Source organism: Canis lupus, chromosome 27, assembly GCF_048164855.1.
Source record: "Canis lupus baileyi chromosome 27, mCanLup2.hap1, whole genome shotgun sequence".
Taxonomy (NCBI): domain Eukaryota; kingdom Metazoa; phylum Chordata; class Mammalia; order Carnivora; family Canidae; genus Canis; species Canis lupus.
The window spans coordinates 22,883,936-22,901,089 of NC_132864.1; the positions used below are offsets into that span (position 1 = coordinate 22,883,936).

The following is a 17,154-nucleotide window of genomic DNA, read 5'->3' on the forward strand; positions in this document are numbered from 1 at the left end:
CCACACATATCAATTACTAAACGTTTAAAATATATTTCTAAACAGAATGGGCCGACTCAGTCACAGTAACTGCTGATCTCCATAGTAGAGCAACCCACAAAGACACAGCACTGATTTTTTTTTCCCATAATCCAGGGTGAAAAATATACAACTTATTTCTGAACCAAAACCACAATTTCTGCAGTTTAAAACGCTTCACTGCCAATATGGCCCTGGTAGAAATTATGTATTTCCTTAAAAAAAAAATTAAAAAAATTTCCTAGGACACTAAATCATCAATCTGGAATGTAGATTCTGAGCACAAAGCAGCTCAGTTCACCTAAAAAATAAAGAAAAATTTCCCATCACCTGTCTCAGTAGGGCCTGAAAGGAGAGAAGTAGTGTGGGGAACCCCTGCTTTGGTATGGAGAGTCACGGCCCCTTGACCCAGACCGAGACCGTGAGTAGCCATAGCTGGTGCTTCTCTCTGGATAAACTCGGATGTAGGAAGTTTCACCCTGAAATTCAAGCAAAAAGAGTAAAGGAAAAAATAAGACCCAGAGAAATAAAGCGCACTAAAACTTAACACGACTGCCTAACAATAATAGTTAAGTACTGAGCACTCACTGTTTGGCATCATGTTCTCATTAAACCCTCATAATAATGCTATAAGGTAGGTATGCTTACCAGCTTATTTCAAGAATGAGGAAAACAATGCTCTTATCTCTTCCAGGGTGATACCAATAATAGCAACTTCACATGTATTAAATGCTCAAATACTAGCCATTACTGTTAACATATCTGAATTATTGCCACTGACCCCTGAAACTAAGAACTAACTAGAAAGGATCTCAGAGGTCATACACTGCAATCCCCTGCCACCGCATATGTGCATCTTTGGATGGCTACCTATGGAAAAAGCTAACCTGTATTCATCACCTCTCAGGTGTCAGGACCTGGGTTAGTTACTCAGTTATCTTAAGTTAGCTTCCCAGCAAGTCTTATGAGACAATGCTATTGTTCTTATTTTGCAAAATGAGGAACCAGCATTCAGAGAATAGCTCAGCTAAGAAATTATTAAGTGGCACAGGAGTCATGTCCAGGCTGGCCTCTCTTCAGGCCCTTTGCCCTCAGCCAACACTCTCAGAGAATCTAAAGATATTAAAAGGAAAGAAGTCTGATGCAGAATTCCCTAGGTGAAGTCAGTTAATTGTATTTATCCTTACTGAGGCCCTACTTTGCAGTTTTACAGGACCCGATCCTGTTTTGTTTCTGCTCCAAATTCAGTCTGAGCAAAAGTACTGTTAAGCCATGCACTTTCCAAGCCATAAAATCGGGGAATTATATGAACCCTTAGAAAAGGAAATGGACCCCAGATGAATCTAGACCTCATGGTAAGTTAGGACGAGATAACCAGAAAAAAATAATGTCCAGTCGGTCTGCTGGCTAGTCTCGGTAACATGTGAATCAGACTGAAAGATCTAAAGCAGCAGCTGCCTTCTCCAAAGGAAAGACATCAAGAATTAAGTCCTGAGGATAAGGTGATTACAAGAAAATGCCAAAGTGACTAATGTTGCAAAGAGGATCCTGCATTACTCTGGGAAAGGAAGAATGAAGTGACCTCTTGGCCCAACAGCAGTATCTGGAAGAGCTGAGATGATGAGGTTGGGTTGAAGGGCTCAGACTAGATCCAGAGAAAGGACAACCATAATAATTAGGTTCACAGAGGTACATTGCAGATCAAGCCAGTTGTGAAAGGGATGGTATCACAGAATAGCTCACCACATTATGACAGACTGCACCAGTATTCTCTCTGGGTTAAAAATACTATAACTGCAGACTTCTCTGTTATGACCCTGCAGGGTTTAGGCATGATGAATTTCTTGGCTTTGTCCATTTAAGATAGATCTTTAATGGTACTGTGAGGTCATCAAATGGTAAACACATGGCCTATTACTACTTCTGCTAGGTCAGCTTCAGATGGAGTGGCCTAGGTGAAAGCTCAACAGAAGGTGGGAACCCACCTCATGAGAGCGGAATTTGGTGTCATCCAGTTTACGCAGGGCGTATTCCATGTCTTCTTTTCTGAGATACTCAACCATCCCCATTCCATCCTTCTGCACATCTGCATAACAGACGTCCCCAGCTTCTCGCATATGATCCTTCAGGTCCTGCCAGCTGCCTGATGGTGGAAGTCCTAGGCATAGACAACATAAGAGAAGAGGCCATATCCTTCAGCCATGTTAACTGACCTGTTAAGAGCCAGCAATACCTAGGGTTCCTTTTCCATCACTACTTTCAGATCCTGAGGATCCACAAATCACAAATCATAAAGGGCATAAAACCAGACAAGAGTACTAAAGTATGTGTGGTAAACCATTATAAGACACTAGTCCTAGGCTAATCTTCCAGAGACCAAGTCCTTGCAACAGAGCAAAGAGTCCACTCCATTACAGGTGTAGCATTTGTGAGAATTCACAGCCTTTCTTTATCCTTCACATTTAATATCAAATTCCCAAGAACGTTTCATAATGTTTTCCATTATGAAATTTATCAGTACCAATTATCTCTTGCTTGACTAGGTTCTCAGAACATGGGAATTTTGAAACTATCCAATGAAGGAACCAAGGCATAGCTGAAGGTGACAACACAACAAAAATCTAGTTTGTTTTCCTGTAGGTGTGAATGACTGACAAACCAGACAAAGTACCTTTTAAAAGATCACCAACATTCTTCAATACAATGGGGGAAAAGGTAAGACTCAGACGCTACAACTAGTTGGGAATTATACAACCCTACCTGATGTCATGAAAGGGAAATGTGCTCCTGCTCTCAAAGGCTGTGTTTACCGCTCACAGCTCAGGACTGCAGCCATTTCCTAATAGTTTTCTAAGCAGGATTTCAGAGCAGCATGGAGAGAAAAAAAGATATGTATGACATCCTGAAGGAGGGAATAGAGTTCTGGGGTTAAAAAATTACAAAGGGACACAAGATAGGCAGATACTGAGAGGATCACTGTTAAGTACCAAGGGAATCTGCTGTAACTGTGTGACATTCCTATCTAAGAAAGTGCCAGGTTTCTCAATACATTTCAATCCATCATGGTCCTAAAATGCCCATGCAATGTGCAGAAGGCCCCAGGTCTTTACCATTGTATTAATCTTTTGAAAAGATGCATAAACCTGAGCTTGGCATTTCACTGCTTGTCAACATTAGACATTTCATTCTATATTCTGCAATAGAAGCCCTAAAACTCCAAGTTGTTTTGTTTTTTTTCTATAATTCCAAAGCCACTACCTAAATCTGACCATTTTCAGGATCCAATGCTTGGCAGTAAATCTGGTTCCTGGAATGTCTAGCAAGTCTGATACTGAGTATATTCCAAAAGGAAACATCTCTATAGAATTCTAGCTCACAGGGTTTTGCCACCATCTTCCCTCTCAACACTAGAAAACTCCTTCATAAGAAGCAAGTTTATGTTCTACCAAGGCTGCATGACTGATGCAATTTCATTTGCAAGATGCCTACCTCAGTGGCAACATAGCAGGACCACAGACTGTGCACAGGCTATTGAAAGGAAAGCCGCACATGTCCCATGTACTGAAGGGTAACAGCTAAATTTCTTGGAGACCAGACTGTGTGCTGAGTATTTTACATGCATCAGCTCATTCAGTTTGAAAGGAACATACCTGAAACAAGAACTCGGAAATCAGATCTTCTTGTAGGAGGCCCATTCCTCCCACCGCGGGGCCACCCACCCCGACTGCCATAAGTCCTGGGGAACTCCACACGAAGTCGACACTGGCCATAATCATAACCATTCCTCCCATAAATTGCATCTTCAGCATCTCTGCAAAGAAAAGTTTGGAGTTAGTGCTGACTGACCAGTAAGAGCCCTGAGTAACAAGTATAAAAGGGAAACCTGGAGTGAGAAAAACAAAATAGAATCTTGATGCACTACTGCTTTCGTGTGAAGACCTTTCATGATATTAGAATTAAGCTTTATAGCTATCACACACAAGGTTTTCTAGGTATGAAATGATTAATAAAGGTGTAAACAAATGACTTATAAGAGGACTAATTCAGGAAAAAAAAATTGTTGACAGGTGATTGATTTCACCAGTATATTTCTTTAACCCTGTGAGCAGTTAATCAAAATGCTCACCACACATTCATCCTTTAATATTCTTTAGCAAAGCCTAGTACCACCAAGTCTGTAAAAGAAAATTCATTAAAAAAAAAAATCAGGCTCGAAATACACACTTTGTGTTTTGTGAGGAATATGGAACTCTCTCATGGGTACTTTTTCAGCATCATTTGGAAAACTAAGTTGTGAAGACCACTCTCTAGGTACAGTATTGTCAAAAGAGGTAAATAATTCGAGGAAGTTATTTTCAGTCTTCCCTAGGGCTCTAGGAGAACCAAGCTGATTGTCAGGTATTGGACTGGAGAAGGAATGGCCTCAGAGCTTGGATGGACAAGCAAAGCCAAAGATGTACTAATGAAAGCATCATTCAGTTGTCACAGGCACATAATTGCTTATCTGATTCTAGTCACAAAGTTAAAAGCAACGAGGACTACAACCAGTGCAATCCTGGCTATATTTATAATGAAGTGAAGGAGAGGCAGAACCACTAGGGTTGAAGAGCAGATTTTGAATACTGATTTATGAGTTCAAATCACTCTTCAGCTACTTACTAGTAGCTATCTTTGGGTAAATACATCAAGTTTTCACATCTCTTAAATGTAATATGCCTATCTCACAGGGTTATTTGTAAGGATTAAATAAGATACTATGTGTGCAGTGCTTTGCTAGAAATTTGGCATTTAGTGACATCAAAAGACAGCTTTTCTATTATGGAAGAGATGAAAATGTAGTGTATCATACAGTAAGTTTGTGTTTTAAAGGGCAGTACAGGGGGTTCAAATCCTACCTTGATCCCTCATAGCATTCTCTTTTAACAGCAACTCTAAATCCTCAGTTTCTTCATTTATAAAATGTGGCTAACACTACCTCTTTTATAGGTTGTTGAAAATGCTAGTGATACTTGACACAGTTCAAAAGCCACACTGAAACTGTTACAGAGGTGCAACCTTCTCCAGTTTAGGTGTGAAAATGCGTACTTCCGTTTCTGAGACAAATGACAAGACACTAAGAATGAGCTCTGTCAGAGTCCTCAAAGCCTCAGAGTGCTTCCTACCTCCCTGTCCTCAGATGCCCTCCTTGCCCCATACCAGCACACCAGGTAGGCAAGACACCCTATGGACAGTCCCTGTAGTGAAGCCTGCCGGTGCAGACTAGGTAAAGCATTCCCTGGGTCAACGCTGGAAAACAGAGTGGGCCCTCTATTTACTCCAAATGGAGTAACCTGTCCAATGAGGTGGCTTCTAAGAACGACCAACTGCAGTTTTTAAAGTTCCCAGGCCTTTTCTGGCCATCAGGCGGACAAAGTTTGCAAAATCACAAAGACCCCTTTGAGCCAGTTTAGGGATCGAGAAGCTTCCAAATGCTTGGGGCCCTAAGCATCTGGCGGTGCCTCCCTCATGAGAGGAGTGAAGTGAAACCAGAGATCCCCCTCAGACCATTTTAGAAACTTTTTCAAATCCCTGGTGCTTTCAGAAGGACGAGGCCGTAGCCCTGCGGGGTGCGGCGCGCGCGGATGGAGATCTGTTCCATCACAGAGACCCTTTACGACTTCCAAAGGCAACCACGTCCCCACAGTCTGTTACCCTCTAACGGCGAGTTCTGGCTGGGGGGAGGGGTGCGCAGGGAGAGCGACTGGCCACTTCTCCTCACGGAGTCCTATCCCAACTGGTTCCGGGCCCAAGGTTCCGAGGCCCCGGGGCGGCTTCCCCTGAAGGGTGCCTCTCCACTCTGAGAGAGAATGGTCATGTGTACCGTCCCCTAGGCCGGTCTGGGCGGGCCTGGGCCCTCCAAACGCCCAGCTTTTGTGTTTTTAAGTACCCAAAAAAAAAAAAAAAAAAAAAAAAAAACCCTAGAGGAAGTGACGACGGAGCAAAGGACGGCCTGAGCCTGCGGTGAGGAGGCCTCATCCTCCACCCGGGGGCGCCTTGAGGGGTCTGCGCGGAGGGGGGAGGGGAGGCCTTCGAGGGGAGGGGGAGGAGGGAAGGCGGGGGCCTGGGGCCTCAGACCGCGGGCGGGCGGAGCGGGGCCTCACCGGGGGTCCTCGAAGCGCACGAAGGCGAAGGGCACGAGGCCGTGCCGGTTCTTGAGCTCGATCTCGCGGATGCGGCCGTACTTGTAGAACAGGTCTTCCAGGTCCTTCTCGCGCACGTCGGTCGGAAGGTTCCCCACGTAGATGCGCCCGTCTCCCTCGCCGCCGCGTTCGTCCGCCCAGCCCGACATCCGCACCGCCCGACGCCGCGGGCCCGCCGCAGCCCACGTCGCCGCCGCCGCCTCAGCCGGGGTCCCCCCGCAGCGTCCCCGCGGGCTCGGAGACGCTCAGCCGCACTGCATTGTGGGAACGGCGGAGCGGAAGCGAAGGGGTCGGTGGAAGCAAAAAAGGAATCGTCTTAAAGGGGACGCTGCTGCGATGACTGCGCGTGCGCGCAGGCTGGCGCCCCCTGTAGGTACTGGCGCGCCCCGGGGCAAAGAAAGGGAGAGCTTGGAGTCGGGCGTATTGGGCTTGATTCCTGGAATTCCCTGAAAGCAGTTCACTCGCCAGCTTCATGGTCTTGGGCAAGTGACTCAAGTTTCTTGGGCCTCAGTTTTCTGCTTCCGTAGCGCTGCCTACCTCACAGGCTTTTGTGAGCACTCTCTGAGGTGATGCGAGCTGCGGCGGAGAGGACCCCGCGCGGGCTGTCACTCTGCGTGCGGGGCGCCGGAGGGAGGGAGCCAGGCCCGGGCCGCAGGCTGACCCCGCTGCGGCCTGAAGGAGTCCCGGACGGTGGGCTGGGTGGGGCTGTCTCGGCCCTCAGACTCAGGTCAGTAGCCCTCTGGGCGACCCTGCCCCCATTTTACCGTTGCTCAGAACTGAGGGCCTGAGATGGACAAGAGCTGGGTGTGAGGGGCCTGAGATGGCTTCGGGGACTTGGGCTTGACATTCAGGGGACACTAAGAGGGAAAAAGAGTCTCAGTTATCTCAGCTGTCGCTACAGAGGGCCTCCCATTATTTGTGCTTTTAATCCTCACCAGAGATGGTGGGATTCCGGTATTACAGGTGAGAGAATATTGGTGTCTCCTGGTGGGGTCAGGATTGGGGCCCGAAGCCGCGCTCCCAGCCTGTGGGCCGAGCCTCTGAGGAGCGCTGGTAGACTCCCACCATGGCACTCTTTCACACTTACTTCCCATAGTTCAGGGGACGCCGCAAAAATAGAGGTCTAAAAAGAGCTTGCATATTAAAAATGAATCTTCTGTGGACTGATGCACGGCGGGTAAGCAAAGGAAAATAACACACTGGAATGTTAACTGTAGAATCTAGACGGTGCGTGCGTTCAGTGTGTTCAGTGTACCATTCTTTTTTTCTTTTTTTTTTTAAGATTTTATTTATTTATTCATGGGGGGTGGGGAGCAGAGACATAGGCAGAGGGAGAAGCAGGCTCCATGCAGGGAGACCCATGTGGGACTCCATCCCAGGATTCCAGGATCACACCCTGGGCTGAAGGCGGTGCTAAACCGCCGAGCCACTTGGGCTGCCCAGTGTACCATTCTTTCAACCTTTTTTATGTCTGAAAATTTATATAATGAATGTTAGGGCGCAGGTATGAAACTTGTTGAAAACAAACCCTAGGGCTGCCTGGTTGGCTCAGTCACTGTGACTCTTTATCTCCGGGTTCTGAGTTTGGGCTCCACGGTTCGTTGGCATAGTCATTACTAAAACAAATAAACTTTTTTTTTTTTTTTTTTAAGATTTTATTTATTTGAGAGAGTGAGCGGGAGAGGAGAGAGCACAAGCCAGGGAAGAGGCAGAGAGAGAGGGAGGAGCAGACTTCCTACTGCACAGGGACTCACTCCAGGACTCCAGGATCATGACCTGAGCCAAGGGCAGATGCTTAACCCACTGAGTTACCCAGGCGCCCCACAAATAAACTTTATAAAAACTAAAAACTCCATTAATGTTATCAATAGCAAGCGAATAAAACCAAACATTTAGGGGCGCTTGGTGGCTCAGTGGTTAAACATCTGCCTTTGGTCCAGGTTGTGATCCCGGGGTCCTGGGATGGGGTCCTGCCTCTCACAGTGTCTCTCATTAATAACTAAATAAAATATTTTAAAATAAATAAAACCAAACATTTAATCTGAAGGTACAGTAGTTGATTTGTAGTTATACCCCCTCTGAGCCCTTTTTTATTACAGTAGACTCCAGCCCAGGGGGGAGCCCAAGGTGGGGCTTGCACTCAGGATCCTGAGATCAAGACCTGAGCTGAGACCAAAAGTCTCAGGCTCAACCCACTGAGCCACCCAAGCTTCCCCACCTCTGAGCCTTTTAAAATAAAAACAAACAAACAAAAAAATAAATAAAATAAAATAAAAACAAATACAAATTAGGCACCCACGTGTTAACTACTGAGTGTATAACCTTTTTGGAAGGTTAATTGATGGTATACATCAGGCCGTGATAATACACATATACCTCTTGGTCCAGTAATTTTACTTGGAGAATTTTATCATCAGGAAATAACTCCTTACAATAAGTTATGTATGTTCATTGCATTCTGTTCAATTAAAAAAAATTGAACCCCTGATAATAATGGAGTGGTTCAACATAATAATGTTGAATGTTACACAATTTTTATTTATTTATTTTTTTAAAGATTTTATTTATTTCTTCATAGAGACAGAGAAAGAGAGAGAGAGAAGCAGAGACACAGGCAGAGGGAGAAGCAGGCTCCATGCAGGGAGCCCGACATGGGACTCAATCCTGGGTCTCAGGGATCACACCCTGGACTGAAGGCGGCACTAAACTGCTGAGCCACCCGGGCTGCCCTTGTTACACAATTTTTAAACAATATTTTGAAGGATATTAAGGTCTTGCTAATTTAGTTATAATTAAAATGAATTTAGAATGTTGTTTGAGGGGCACCTGGGTGGTTTCAGTTGGTTGAGTGGCCAAATCTTGATCTTGGCTCAGGTGTTGATCTCACAATTGTGAGTTCGAGTCTGGGTTGGGCTCCATGCTGGGTATGGAGTCTACTTAAAAAAAAAAAAAAAGTGTTGTTTAATATATACATTAAACACATATAATTATATATTCTCAAGGAATCTATTGAATTGGTTGACACAGTTACCTGTAAAGAATACAGTTGTGGAAACTTTCACTTTAGGCTTCATACATTACTGTAAAGTTGAAAATAGTTATTGTAACTATGTTTCATTTTTATATTTTTTTTAAATTATTTATTTATTTATTCATGAGAGAGAGAGGCAGAGACATAGGCAGAGGGAGAAGCAGGCTCCATGCAGGGAGCTGAATGCAGGACTCAATTCCAGGACCCCAGGATCATGCCCTGAGCCAAAGGCAGACGCTCAACCACTGAGCCACCCAGGCATCCCCATTTTTATATTCTGGAAAGAAAAAGGGAAATAAGCAAAAATTTAAGTAGTATTATCCAGTTCTATTCAAGGGAATACACATACATGCACACATACGTACATATTGGAGGTTCTTCAAAAATAATGTATATATGTACATATATTCATTGCTTGTAACAAAAAAAGCATAGAAAATAACTTTCCAAATGTTTGTAGAGATATCTCTTGTGGAAATGATTTCTATATTTTTATTTATGTTTTTCTGTATATATCAAATTGTCTGTAATTAGCATGTACTACTTTTATAATTGGAATAAAACACAATAAATTATTTCTAAAATAAAACAGAACCATCTGTTGTATTCTGAATTATGTAAAGCTTTTAGCTGTTCCTTGCTAGCCAGAAGTCAAGCAGGAAAGAGTCCTGGCCAAATATGATTTTGAGTCTTAAGTACAAAGCCTTATAGAAGCTTACATATCCCAAAGGCATTGAGAAGTCCAGATGCCTCTCCATTTTTGTGGTGTGTTTAAGTGTGTTAATACCACTATCTGACTCCTACCACTCCTACATGATTGTTGCTTGGAAAGATTGCCTCCCCCCCAAAAAAAATGCTAGTTGGACAATGCTAGACAATTTCGTCTCTTAGGGAGAGAAGTGGAATCAGCTAAGTAGTCTACTAGGACTCTAGGTAGAAGATTGCTTATAAATAGTAATGATTCAGCTTATATTATGCAAAACCTCACAGCATGCAATCACCAGAGGGGTTCATGCCTAGCTTAGAAAATGTTGTGTCCTGATGTGGGGATAGGGCAAGTACAGCCTTCCAGAATTAAAAGGAACACAGCAAAATTGCCAGAAGGTATTCATGATCATCCATGAAACCCCAAATGTGTTTTGTTTTTTTTTTCCTGTGAACTCAGGTACTAACCTTTGCAGGTTAGAACACAAACAAGGCCTGAATTATAGCTTAATGCTTTAGAGTCTCATGGGTTCCATTCTCTACTAAGGCCACAGAATCTAGACAGAGACATGCTTTTGGGTTTTTGCTTATCTAGTTATTCAGCATCATGAGCACAACACTATAATTTAGGCCCTGTAAGAAGCCATGTCATGCAGTAATGCAATTCTGTCCTCAAGGTGCTATTCAAACAGCCATTGAGAGCACAGCTATGGTTAAGGATAAACTGCTGCAAGATCATCTAACACAGTCTTTTTTTTTTTTTTTTTTAACACCTAACACAGTCTTAAAGATTATAAGGAAGGCTTCCAGGAGATGTTTAGGTGGAGCCCTGGAAGACCAGTCAGAATTAATCATAGGGAAAAAGGGGAGCATGACAGACTGCCCACAAAGAAGAGACAGCAGAGCAGGGGTGATCCCCAATGCCCTGCAGTATGTCTGGGGCAGAAGGGGAAGGAGCTGGGGCCGGGGCTTGCAAAGCCTAGTAGAACATGTTAGGGAATGTGGACTCTACTGAGAGCAGTGAGTAGCCATGAAGGCTTTAAGGAGTTATGTTGGGATGAGATCTTCTCAGAAGGAAGTGGCAGCTGAAAGGATTAGAAATGTGGAGGAGGCAACCAAGAACTAATTTAACTAGAGGGCAGCTGCAGGATAGTAGGGAAAGGAAAGGGAGTGAGAGAGAGAGGTGTGGCAATACCTGCCATAATGAAATGGGAGTGGAGGTGAGCAGAATCTTGGAGAGAAGAGACAAGGGGTCTGTGTAGGAACTATTGCTGTGTAATTGCAGTGTAAGCTCCCACTGGGACTTCATAGATTCCTTCATTTAAAATTTTTTAAAAATTTTATTTATTTATTCATGAGAGACAGAGATAGAAATAGAGGCAGAGGGAGAAGCAGGCTCCATGCAGGGACACTCGATCCCGGGACTCCAGGATCAGGCCCCTGGCTGAAGGTGGCGCTAAACAGCTGAGCCACCTGGGCTGCCTGATTCCTTCATTTAAAACTACATATTCCATTAGTGATTTTGTAGTTGGATTCTTACTCTTCTGGGAACTTATGACACTGTAGTCAGATTAGCCTAAAGGTGAGTATAGGTAAGAACAGGGATAGCCCCAAATGGCCCATGGACTAGCAGGTTACATGGGGAAGCAACATGGGAGCCAATGCAGGGAGACACCTACTGGGAGACCTCTGCAGTCCTTAAAATAAGAAATGCCGCTGGCCTGATGTAAGAGGACAGAGATAGATACTAAGGAGGTGAGTTATCTCAAGGAGACGATATCATAGGACATGGTGATAGACTGGCTGTGGGGGCTGAGTGAGGAGGAGTCCAGGTTGATTTACAAGTTCTTGGCTTAGGGAACTGGTTATGCAGTCATAGCATTCTGAGATGGGGAGTAAAGCAGAGGGAAGTGATCTATAGGGGGTGGACAACAATGAGTTTAGATGCATGTGGGTAACACAGGAAGGATAAGAAACGTGATGGTTCTAGGCTCTATGTGCCCTCTTCACTAAAAACAATTCAAGGATGGGACGCCTAGGTGACTCAGAGGTTGGGCGTCTGCTGTCAGCTCAGGGCATGATCCTGGAGTTCTAGGATTGAGTCCTGCATCGGGCTTCCTGTGTGGAGCCTCCTTCTCCCTCTGCCTGTGTCTCTGCCTCTCTGTGTGTCTCTCATGAATAAAAAATAAAATCTTTAAAAATAATAATAAAAGATAAAAATAAAAGCAATTCAAGGAGCATGACCAAATGATGGTGGATGAGGATCAGAGTTCTCTAATACAAGGGATAGAACTGCCCTTCCTACAGGGTTAAGTTTTCACCTAAAATACAGGGGAGCTGAATAACACCGATCACTTCTAATATGAAGATAAGAATGGCACTGTTGGACTTCTCTTCAGATTGAAAAGAAGTCTTTGACCTTGGCAGAGTGTTAAGAGTTAATGTATTTCCCACAGCAAGCCATTCACTCCCTGCTAGGGAGTAGGGCAGTGCCCAATAAAAAGTAATAATAAAACAATTATCAGTAGGGATAAAAGATTCTATGAACCAGACCATCTGGTTTTCTTCCTTTCCCTATGACATCAGTTCCCTCTAGCATCCCAGCAATATGTTTTCTTCTGGGTCAGGCTCAGTCATGAATTTCTCTCAGACTCTGGTCCTTGGGAGCAGTGGATAGAAGAGGAAGTGATGCGGGGAGTAAATCATTGGTGGGAAAATGAGTCACCTCAAAGAAACTGGTCCAGGCTGCCAGGGAGAGCTGTGGGTTGGGTCACCGGAATGTGTGCCTAGTCACATCACCCCGAGAGCTTTCTCTTTGTTATTCTTTGCCACTGTATTTGTGTGACAGAGTAAAATAAAACATATTCTGCAGAGCTACATAATAGAGAACTTTGCTGAGCAGGGGAGGAAAGGGAGAAGCAGTGGCAGACTAGGTTTGAGGGGGTTTGGATGGGAGTGCAGAGAGCTTTCAGGAAGCAAGTGCCATGTGTGGGAGGATGAGAAGAGGAAAAAGATAGGAAAGATAATTCAAGAAGATTTGCAGTGTGTTGTGAATATTATTCCCCTCTGGTGTCTCTTTAAGAGATTACAGAAAATCCTTAACATTGGTTTTCAGTTATTTTTGACTAATAAGCTGATGTTTCTTTGAATATGGCCAGATAGGTAGGATTCCTGGTTTTACATGAGGAGGTACAATTAAAGCAGTGAGCATACTGGATTTGTAGCAGCTTTATTGCTTTATTTTTGTCAGCTTGCTATATTCTGAGATGGAATTCTCCAAAAGCTTGTCATATCAGGGCTTCTGTTTCTTGGATTCTGGGGCTCAGGGACCAGTGAATGACTGACTGCCTCCGCACCCAACCCCTACTCCAACCCTGAAAAACTGTAAAACTTGTAAATTTGGATAAAAAGTATTGCAAATTGAACAGAGAAGTTGTAATTCCGGGGAGAATATCCATGCAGTGCTGTCCAATAGAACTTTGTATAATGATGGATATGTTCTATATCTGAGTTCTGTGGAGTAGCCATTAGAATCATGTGGTTATTGAGCTCTTGAAATAACTCAATGACTAGTGCAAGTGAGATACTGAACTTTTCATTGTATTTAATTGTAACTAGTTCTTATTATTTTATAAAGATTTATTTACCTTAGCAAGAGAGAGGGAGAGAGAGAGAACACACACACACACACACACACACACATATACCCCTGAGGAGTTGGGGGAGGGGCAGAGGGAGATAGGGAGAGAGAATCTCAGACTCTGCTGAACACGGAGCCCCATGACAAGGGGCTCAGTCTCACAACCCGTGAGATCATGACATGAGCCAAAATCATGAAATCAAGAGTCAGATGGCTAGCTGACTGAGCCACCCAGGCACTCCAGTTAATAAATAGCCAAATGTGGCTAGTGGCTACCATAAAGATCTGTAAATCTGCATCCCCCCAGAAAAGGTTAAGAACCACTGCAACCAGTCAGCCATGCTATGCTGGCACATGGTAGGTGCTGTTAAATAACAATAATAAAAGATACCATGGAACACCTGGGTGGCTCAGCCGTTGAGTGTCTGCTTTTGGCTCAGGGCATGATCCTGGGTTCAGGGATCAAGTTCCACATCAGGCTCCCTGTGAGGAGCCTGTTTCTCCCTCTGCCTGTGTCTCTGCCTCTCTCTGTGTGTCTCTCATGAATAAAAAAATAAAATCTTAAGAAAAACCTTAAATTTTAAAGATCTAATTGGCCTTATTTTTTAAAGCTTATTTATTTATTTTTTAGTAATCTCTACACTATTGTGGGTTGAACTCATGACACATGCTTGTCCAGAGTCACATGCTCCTCTGACTGAGCCAGCCAGGTGCCCCCTAATTGGCTTTATTAATTGATTCATGAATCAGGCAGCATCCAGTCTAGCAAGTAAACAAGAGTTCCAAAGGGCTATGGAAAAGGAAAGGTTTTTAAAGCTAGAGAAGGAATGGAAAAAAAGCAAATGGTTAGCAAAGAGTTCATTGTTTTAGGCAGTCACCCTCCTTAGGGGCACTGAAGAGGCCTATCAGTAAATTTCCTAGTGTTAACCCAAGAGTTCCCATGTTGACTGGTTAAAGATTACATTTGGGGGGGGAGGTTGAAACTGCTGTTAGGTTAAGTATTAAGTCCTGGTTAATTGACTTGGGGCTTTAATCTCAGTGACACCATTTTGGGCCAGTGGTTTTCTAACAGTGCTTAATAAACACCTGTTGACTTTATTAACTAGTATTTAAAAAAAGAGCTATTCTAGCTCCAGAAAAGGGGAACTGAGGCACAAAATGATAGATGGGCTCCTCAAGTTCAACAAGTTTTACTTTCTCAGCCCCAAATTCCTTACCCTCAACCTAGAACTGTTCCTTAAACATGCTCCACCTTATCACATACCTTCAGAAACTTCTTTTATGGCAGAGTAACTCAGGGACACAAGCAAAGGGTTGAAGGGGTGTGAAATGATTAATGACGGTGCTAATGAGTTTTTTTTTGGGTGCGGCAAGAAGAAGCATTTATTTAATAGAATCCTAATACTTTTGGACTCAAATCAATTCTGTACTATGGTTTTTAATGAACTGAGTCAATATAATTTGGTAACAGTACCTCAAAAATAAAAACGTTCCTTAAAGATTATATATATATATATATATATATATATATGAAATTGGGAAATATCTGGAGTTTTTTGTTGTTGTTGTTAAAAAAAAAGAAGAAAGAAAAGAAACTCAGAGCCAAGAAGCTTCTAAGCCACACATCACTCAGTGCTAACATATGCACAGTAGCTGAACTCCCTCCTGTCTGGCTGAGGCTGGCTCTCCCCCTCAGCACATGTGCAAGGCTTCTGTGAATGTCACACTGACAAACATTCCCTGGAGCTAGGCAGCTGGAGACTATTTTCTTTTGTGATCCTATCCTTTCCCTTGGATTGCCAGTTTGTCTTATGACATACTCCTTGAAGGTACCTACAAGAAGTCAGGTTTTTGTTCCTTAAGGAATGCTTCGTCTCCAGCTTTAAGAGCCTCTGGTTGTGTATGTGGCTTCTGGGACTTTGGTGGCTTCCCCACTCCTCGTGCACTTGACGTTTGTGCATTCATTCAACTGATATTTATTGAGCCACAAAACCGCCTGGCTCTGTGGTAGGCGCCAAGGACAAAACAGTGAACAAGACCCAAATTGTGCCCTCACACTGTTCACAGACAACTGTGAACAGGGAATTACAACAAAGTGTGGGATACGTGCTACAAGAAATAACGGGGTGCTTCTGTAGCTCTTAACCCAGGCTGGAGTGGGGTATTCAGGAAAGGCTTCCTGGAAGGAGTAGCTTCTGAGACCTGAAGAACCAGCTGGTATTAGTTAGCCAGGCACTGAGAAGAGGAGAAGGAAAAGCATGTGCAGAGAAAGCTGGGAGGGTCCCAAAAAGAGCTTGGTGTTTTGGGGGAAGCTTAGTAGCACAATAATGCCATGAGTTGGGAGTGAGGGGTGTTCTTTCTCCGTCTATAATCACAAGGGACTCATGGGAAGCCCTAATATAAATCAGAGGCTGGGGGCAGCCCAGGTGGCTCAGTGGTTTAGCGCCGCTTTCTGCCCAGGGTGTGATCCTGGAGACTTAGGGTCGAGTCTTGCATCAGGCTCCCTGCATGGAGCCCGCTTCTCCCTCTGCCTCTCTCTCTGTGTCTCTCATGAATAAGTAAATAAAACCTTATATATATAAAAAAAAAAAAAAAAAAAACAGAGGCTGGCTGAGTCAGGGTATTTCAGCTGCTCCATAGAAATCCATGTCAGTTGCCTTTACCATACAAATGTTTATTGTATATCCCTGAATAGGATGATTGTAAAGGGGCATAGGCTGGGGGGAGGGAAAAGCCTGAGGGGACTATATTGCACAGTCTCTGAAGGGACCATGACTAGCAAAAGGGTGCTTGTTTAGTTCCCAGAACAGGACCAATCAAAAAATCCAGGAGATCCCTGGGATCTTGAGAAGACAGACCACAGGGGGCCTGTATTTGAAACGCTAGGATGTTTATTAATAATGATTCCCTAATACTAACTGGAAGCAACCTCAAGGTCCATCCAGTGGGACCTGTCACAGGGATTGGAATGTGGAAGCCTGAAGACTATGCAGACATTACAAAAACCAAGTCCATATATGTAGGTATGAAAAGATCTCTGGGGCACGTGGGTGGCTCAGTGGCTGAGTGTCTGTCTTTGGCTCAGCTCGTGATCCCGGGGTCCTGTGATCAAGTCCCACGTTGGGCTCCCTGCAGGGAGGCTGCTTCTCCCTTTGCCTATGTCTCTGCCTCTTTCTCTCTGTCTCTCATGAAATAAATAAAATCTTTAAAAAAAAAAAGATCTCCGAGATGTTTATAGAACATCTACTGTGTGGCTAGATGCTAGGGACTCAGCAGCAGCAGAAGAGACAAAGCATCAGCCCCCTGGAGAAAAACCTGTTTCCACACCCTTATCTTGGCTCTTCCTCATGTGCCTCCCCCAGCTTCTCCTCGTCTCCCACTACTACTCAGCCTCCTTCTCTGGGATCTGCTGTGTCTGAAAGCCTGCATTTCATCTTTGCAGAGGCTACTTCTTGGAACATTGATTTCTCCACTTCTGCCTCCCCAGTCTTTTGCTTGGCCAAACCCTCCATGGCCTTCAGGTCCCTGACTTGGTGAGTTGGTGTTCAGTGGTAGCAAGAACTGTGGGACCGTGGTCTAGA

At 44.1% G+C, this 17,154-nt stretch overlaps 2 protein-coding genes across 3 annotated transcripts in view; one reads left to right on the top strand and one right to left on the bottom strand.

The window, feature by feature from the left end:
- Positions 1–9: 9 nt before the first annotated feature.
- SRSF9 (serine and arginine rich splicing factor 9) lies at positions 10–6,453 on the bottom strand. Its single transcript, XM_072802809.1, has 4 exons — positions 6,159–6,453; positions 3,669–3,829; positions 2,004–2,176; positions 10–497 (listed from the first exon to the last, which is right to left on the bottom strand). Exons 1-4 carry the CDS (start codon positions 6,344–6,346, stop codon positions 354–356), a joined length of 666 nt encoding a protein of 221 aa, XP_072658910.1. The 5' UTR covers positions 6,347–6,453; the 3' UTR covers positions 10–353.
- A 146-nt stretch (positions 6,454–6,599) lies between these two features.
- The window catches only part of DYNLL1 (dynein light chain LC8-type 1), a 32,199-nt gene continuing 21,644 nt past the window's right edge, over positions 6,600–17,154 (top strand). The window contains exons 1-2 of one of the 2 annotated variants that reach the window (XM_072802814.1): positions 6,600–6,924; positions 17,016–17,106. The gene's annotated coding sequence lies outside the window, so the exon portion shown is untranslated. The remainder of the gene's footprint in view (positions 6,925–17,015; positions 17,107–17,154) is intronic. The other variant, XM_072802813.1, reaches the window with a different exon arrangement.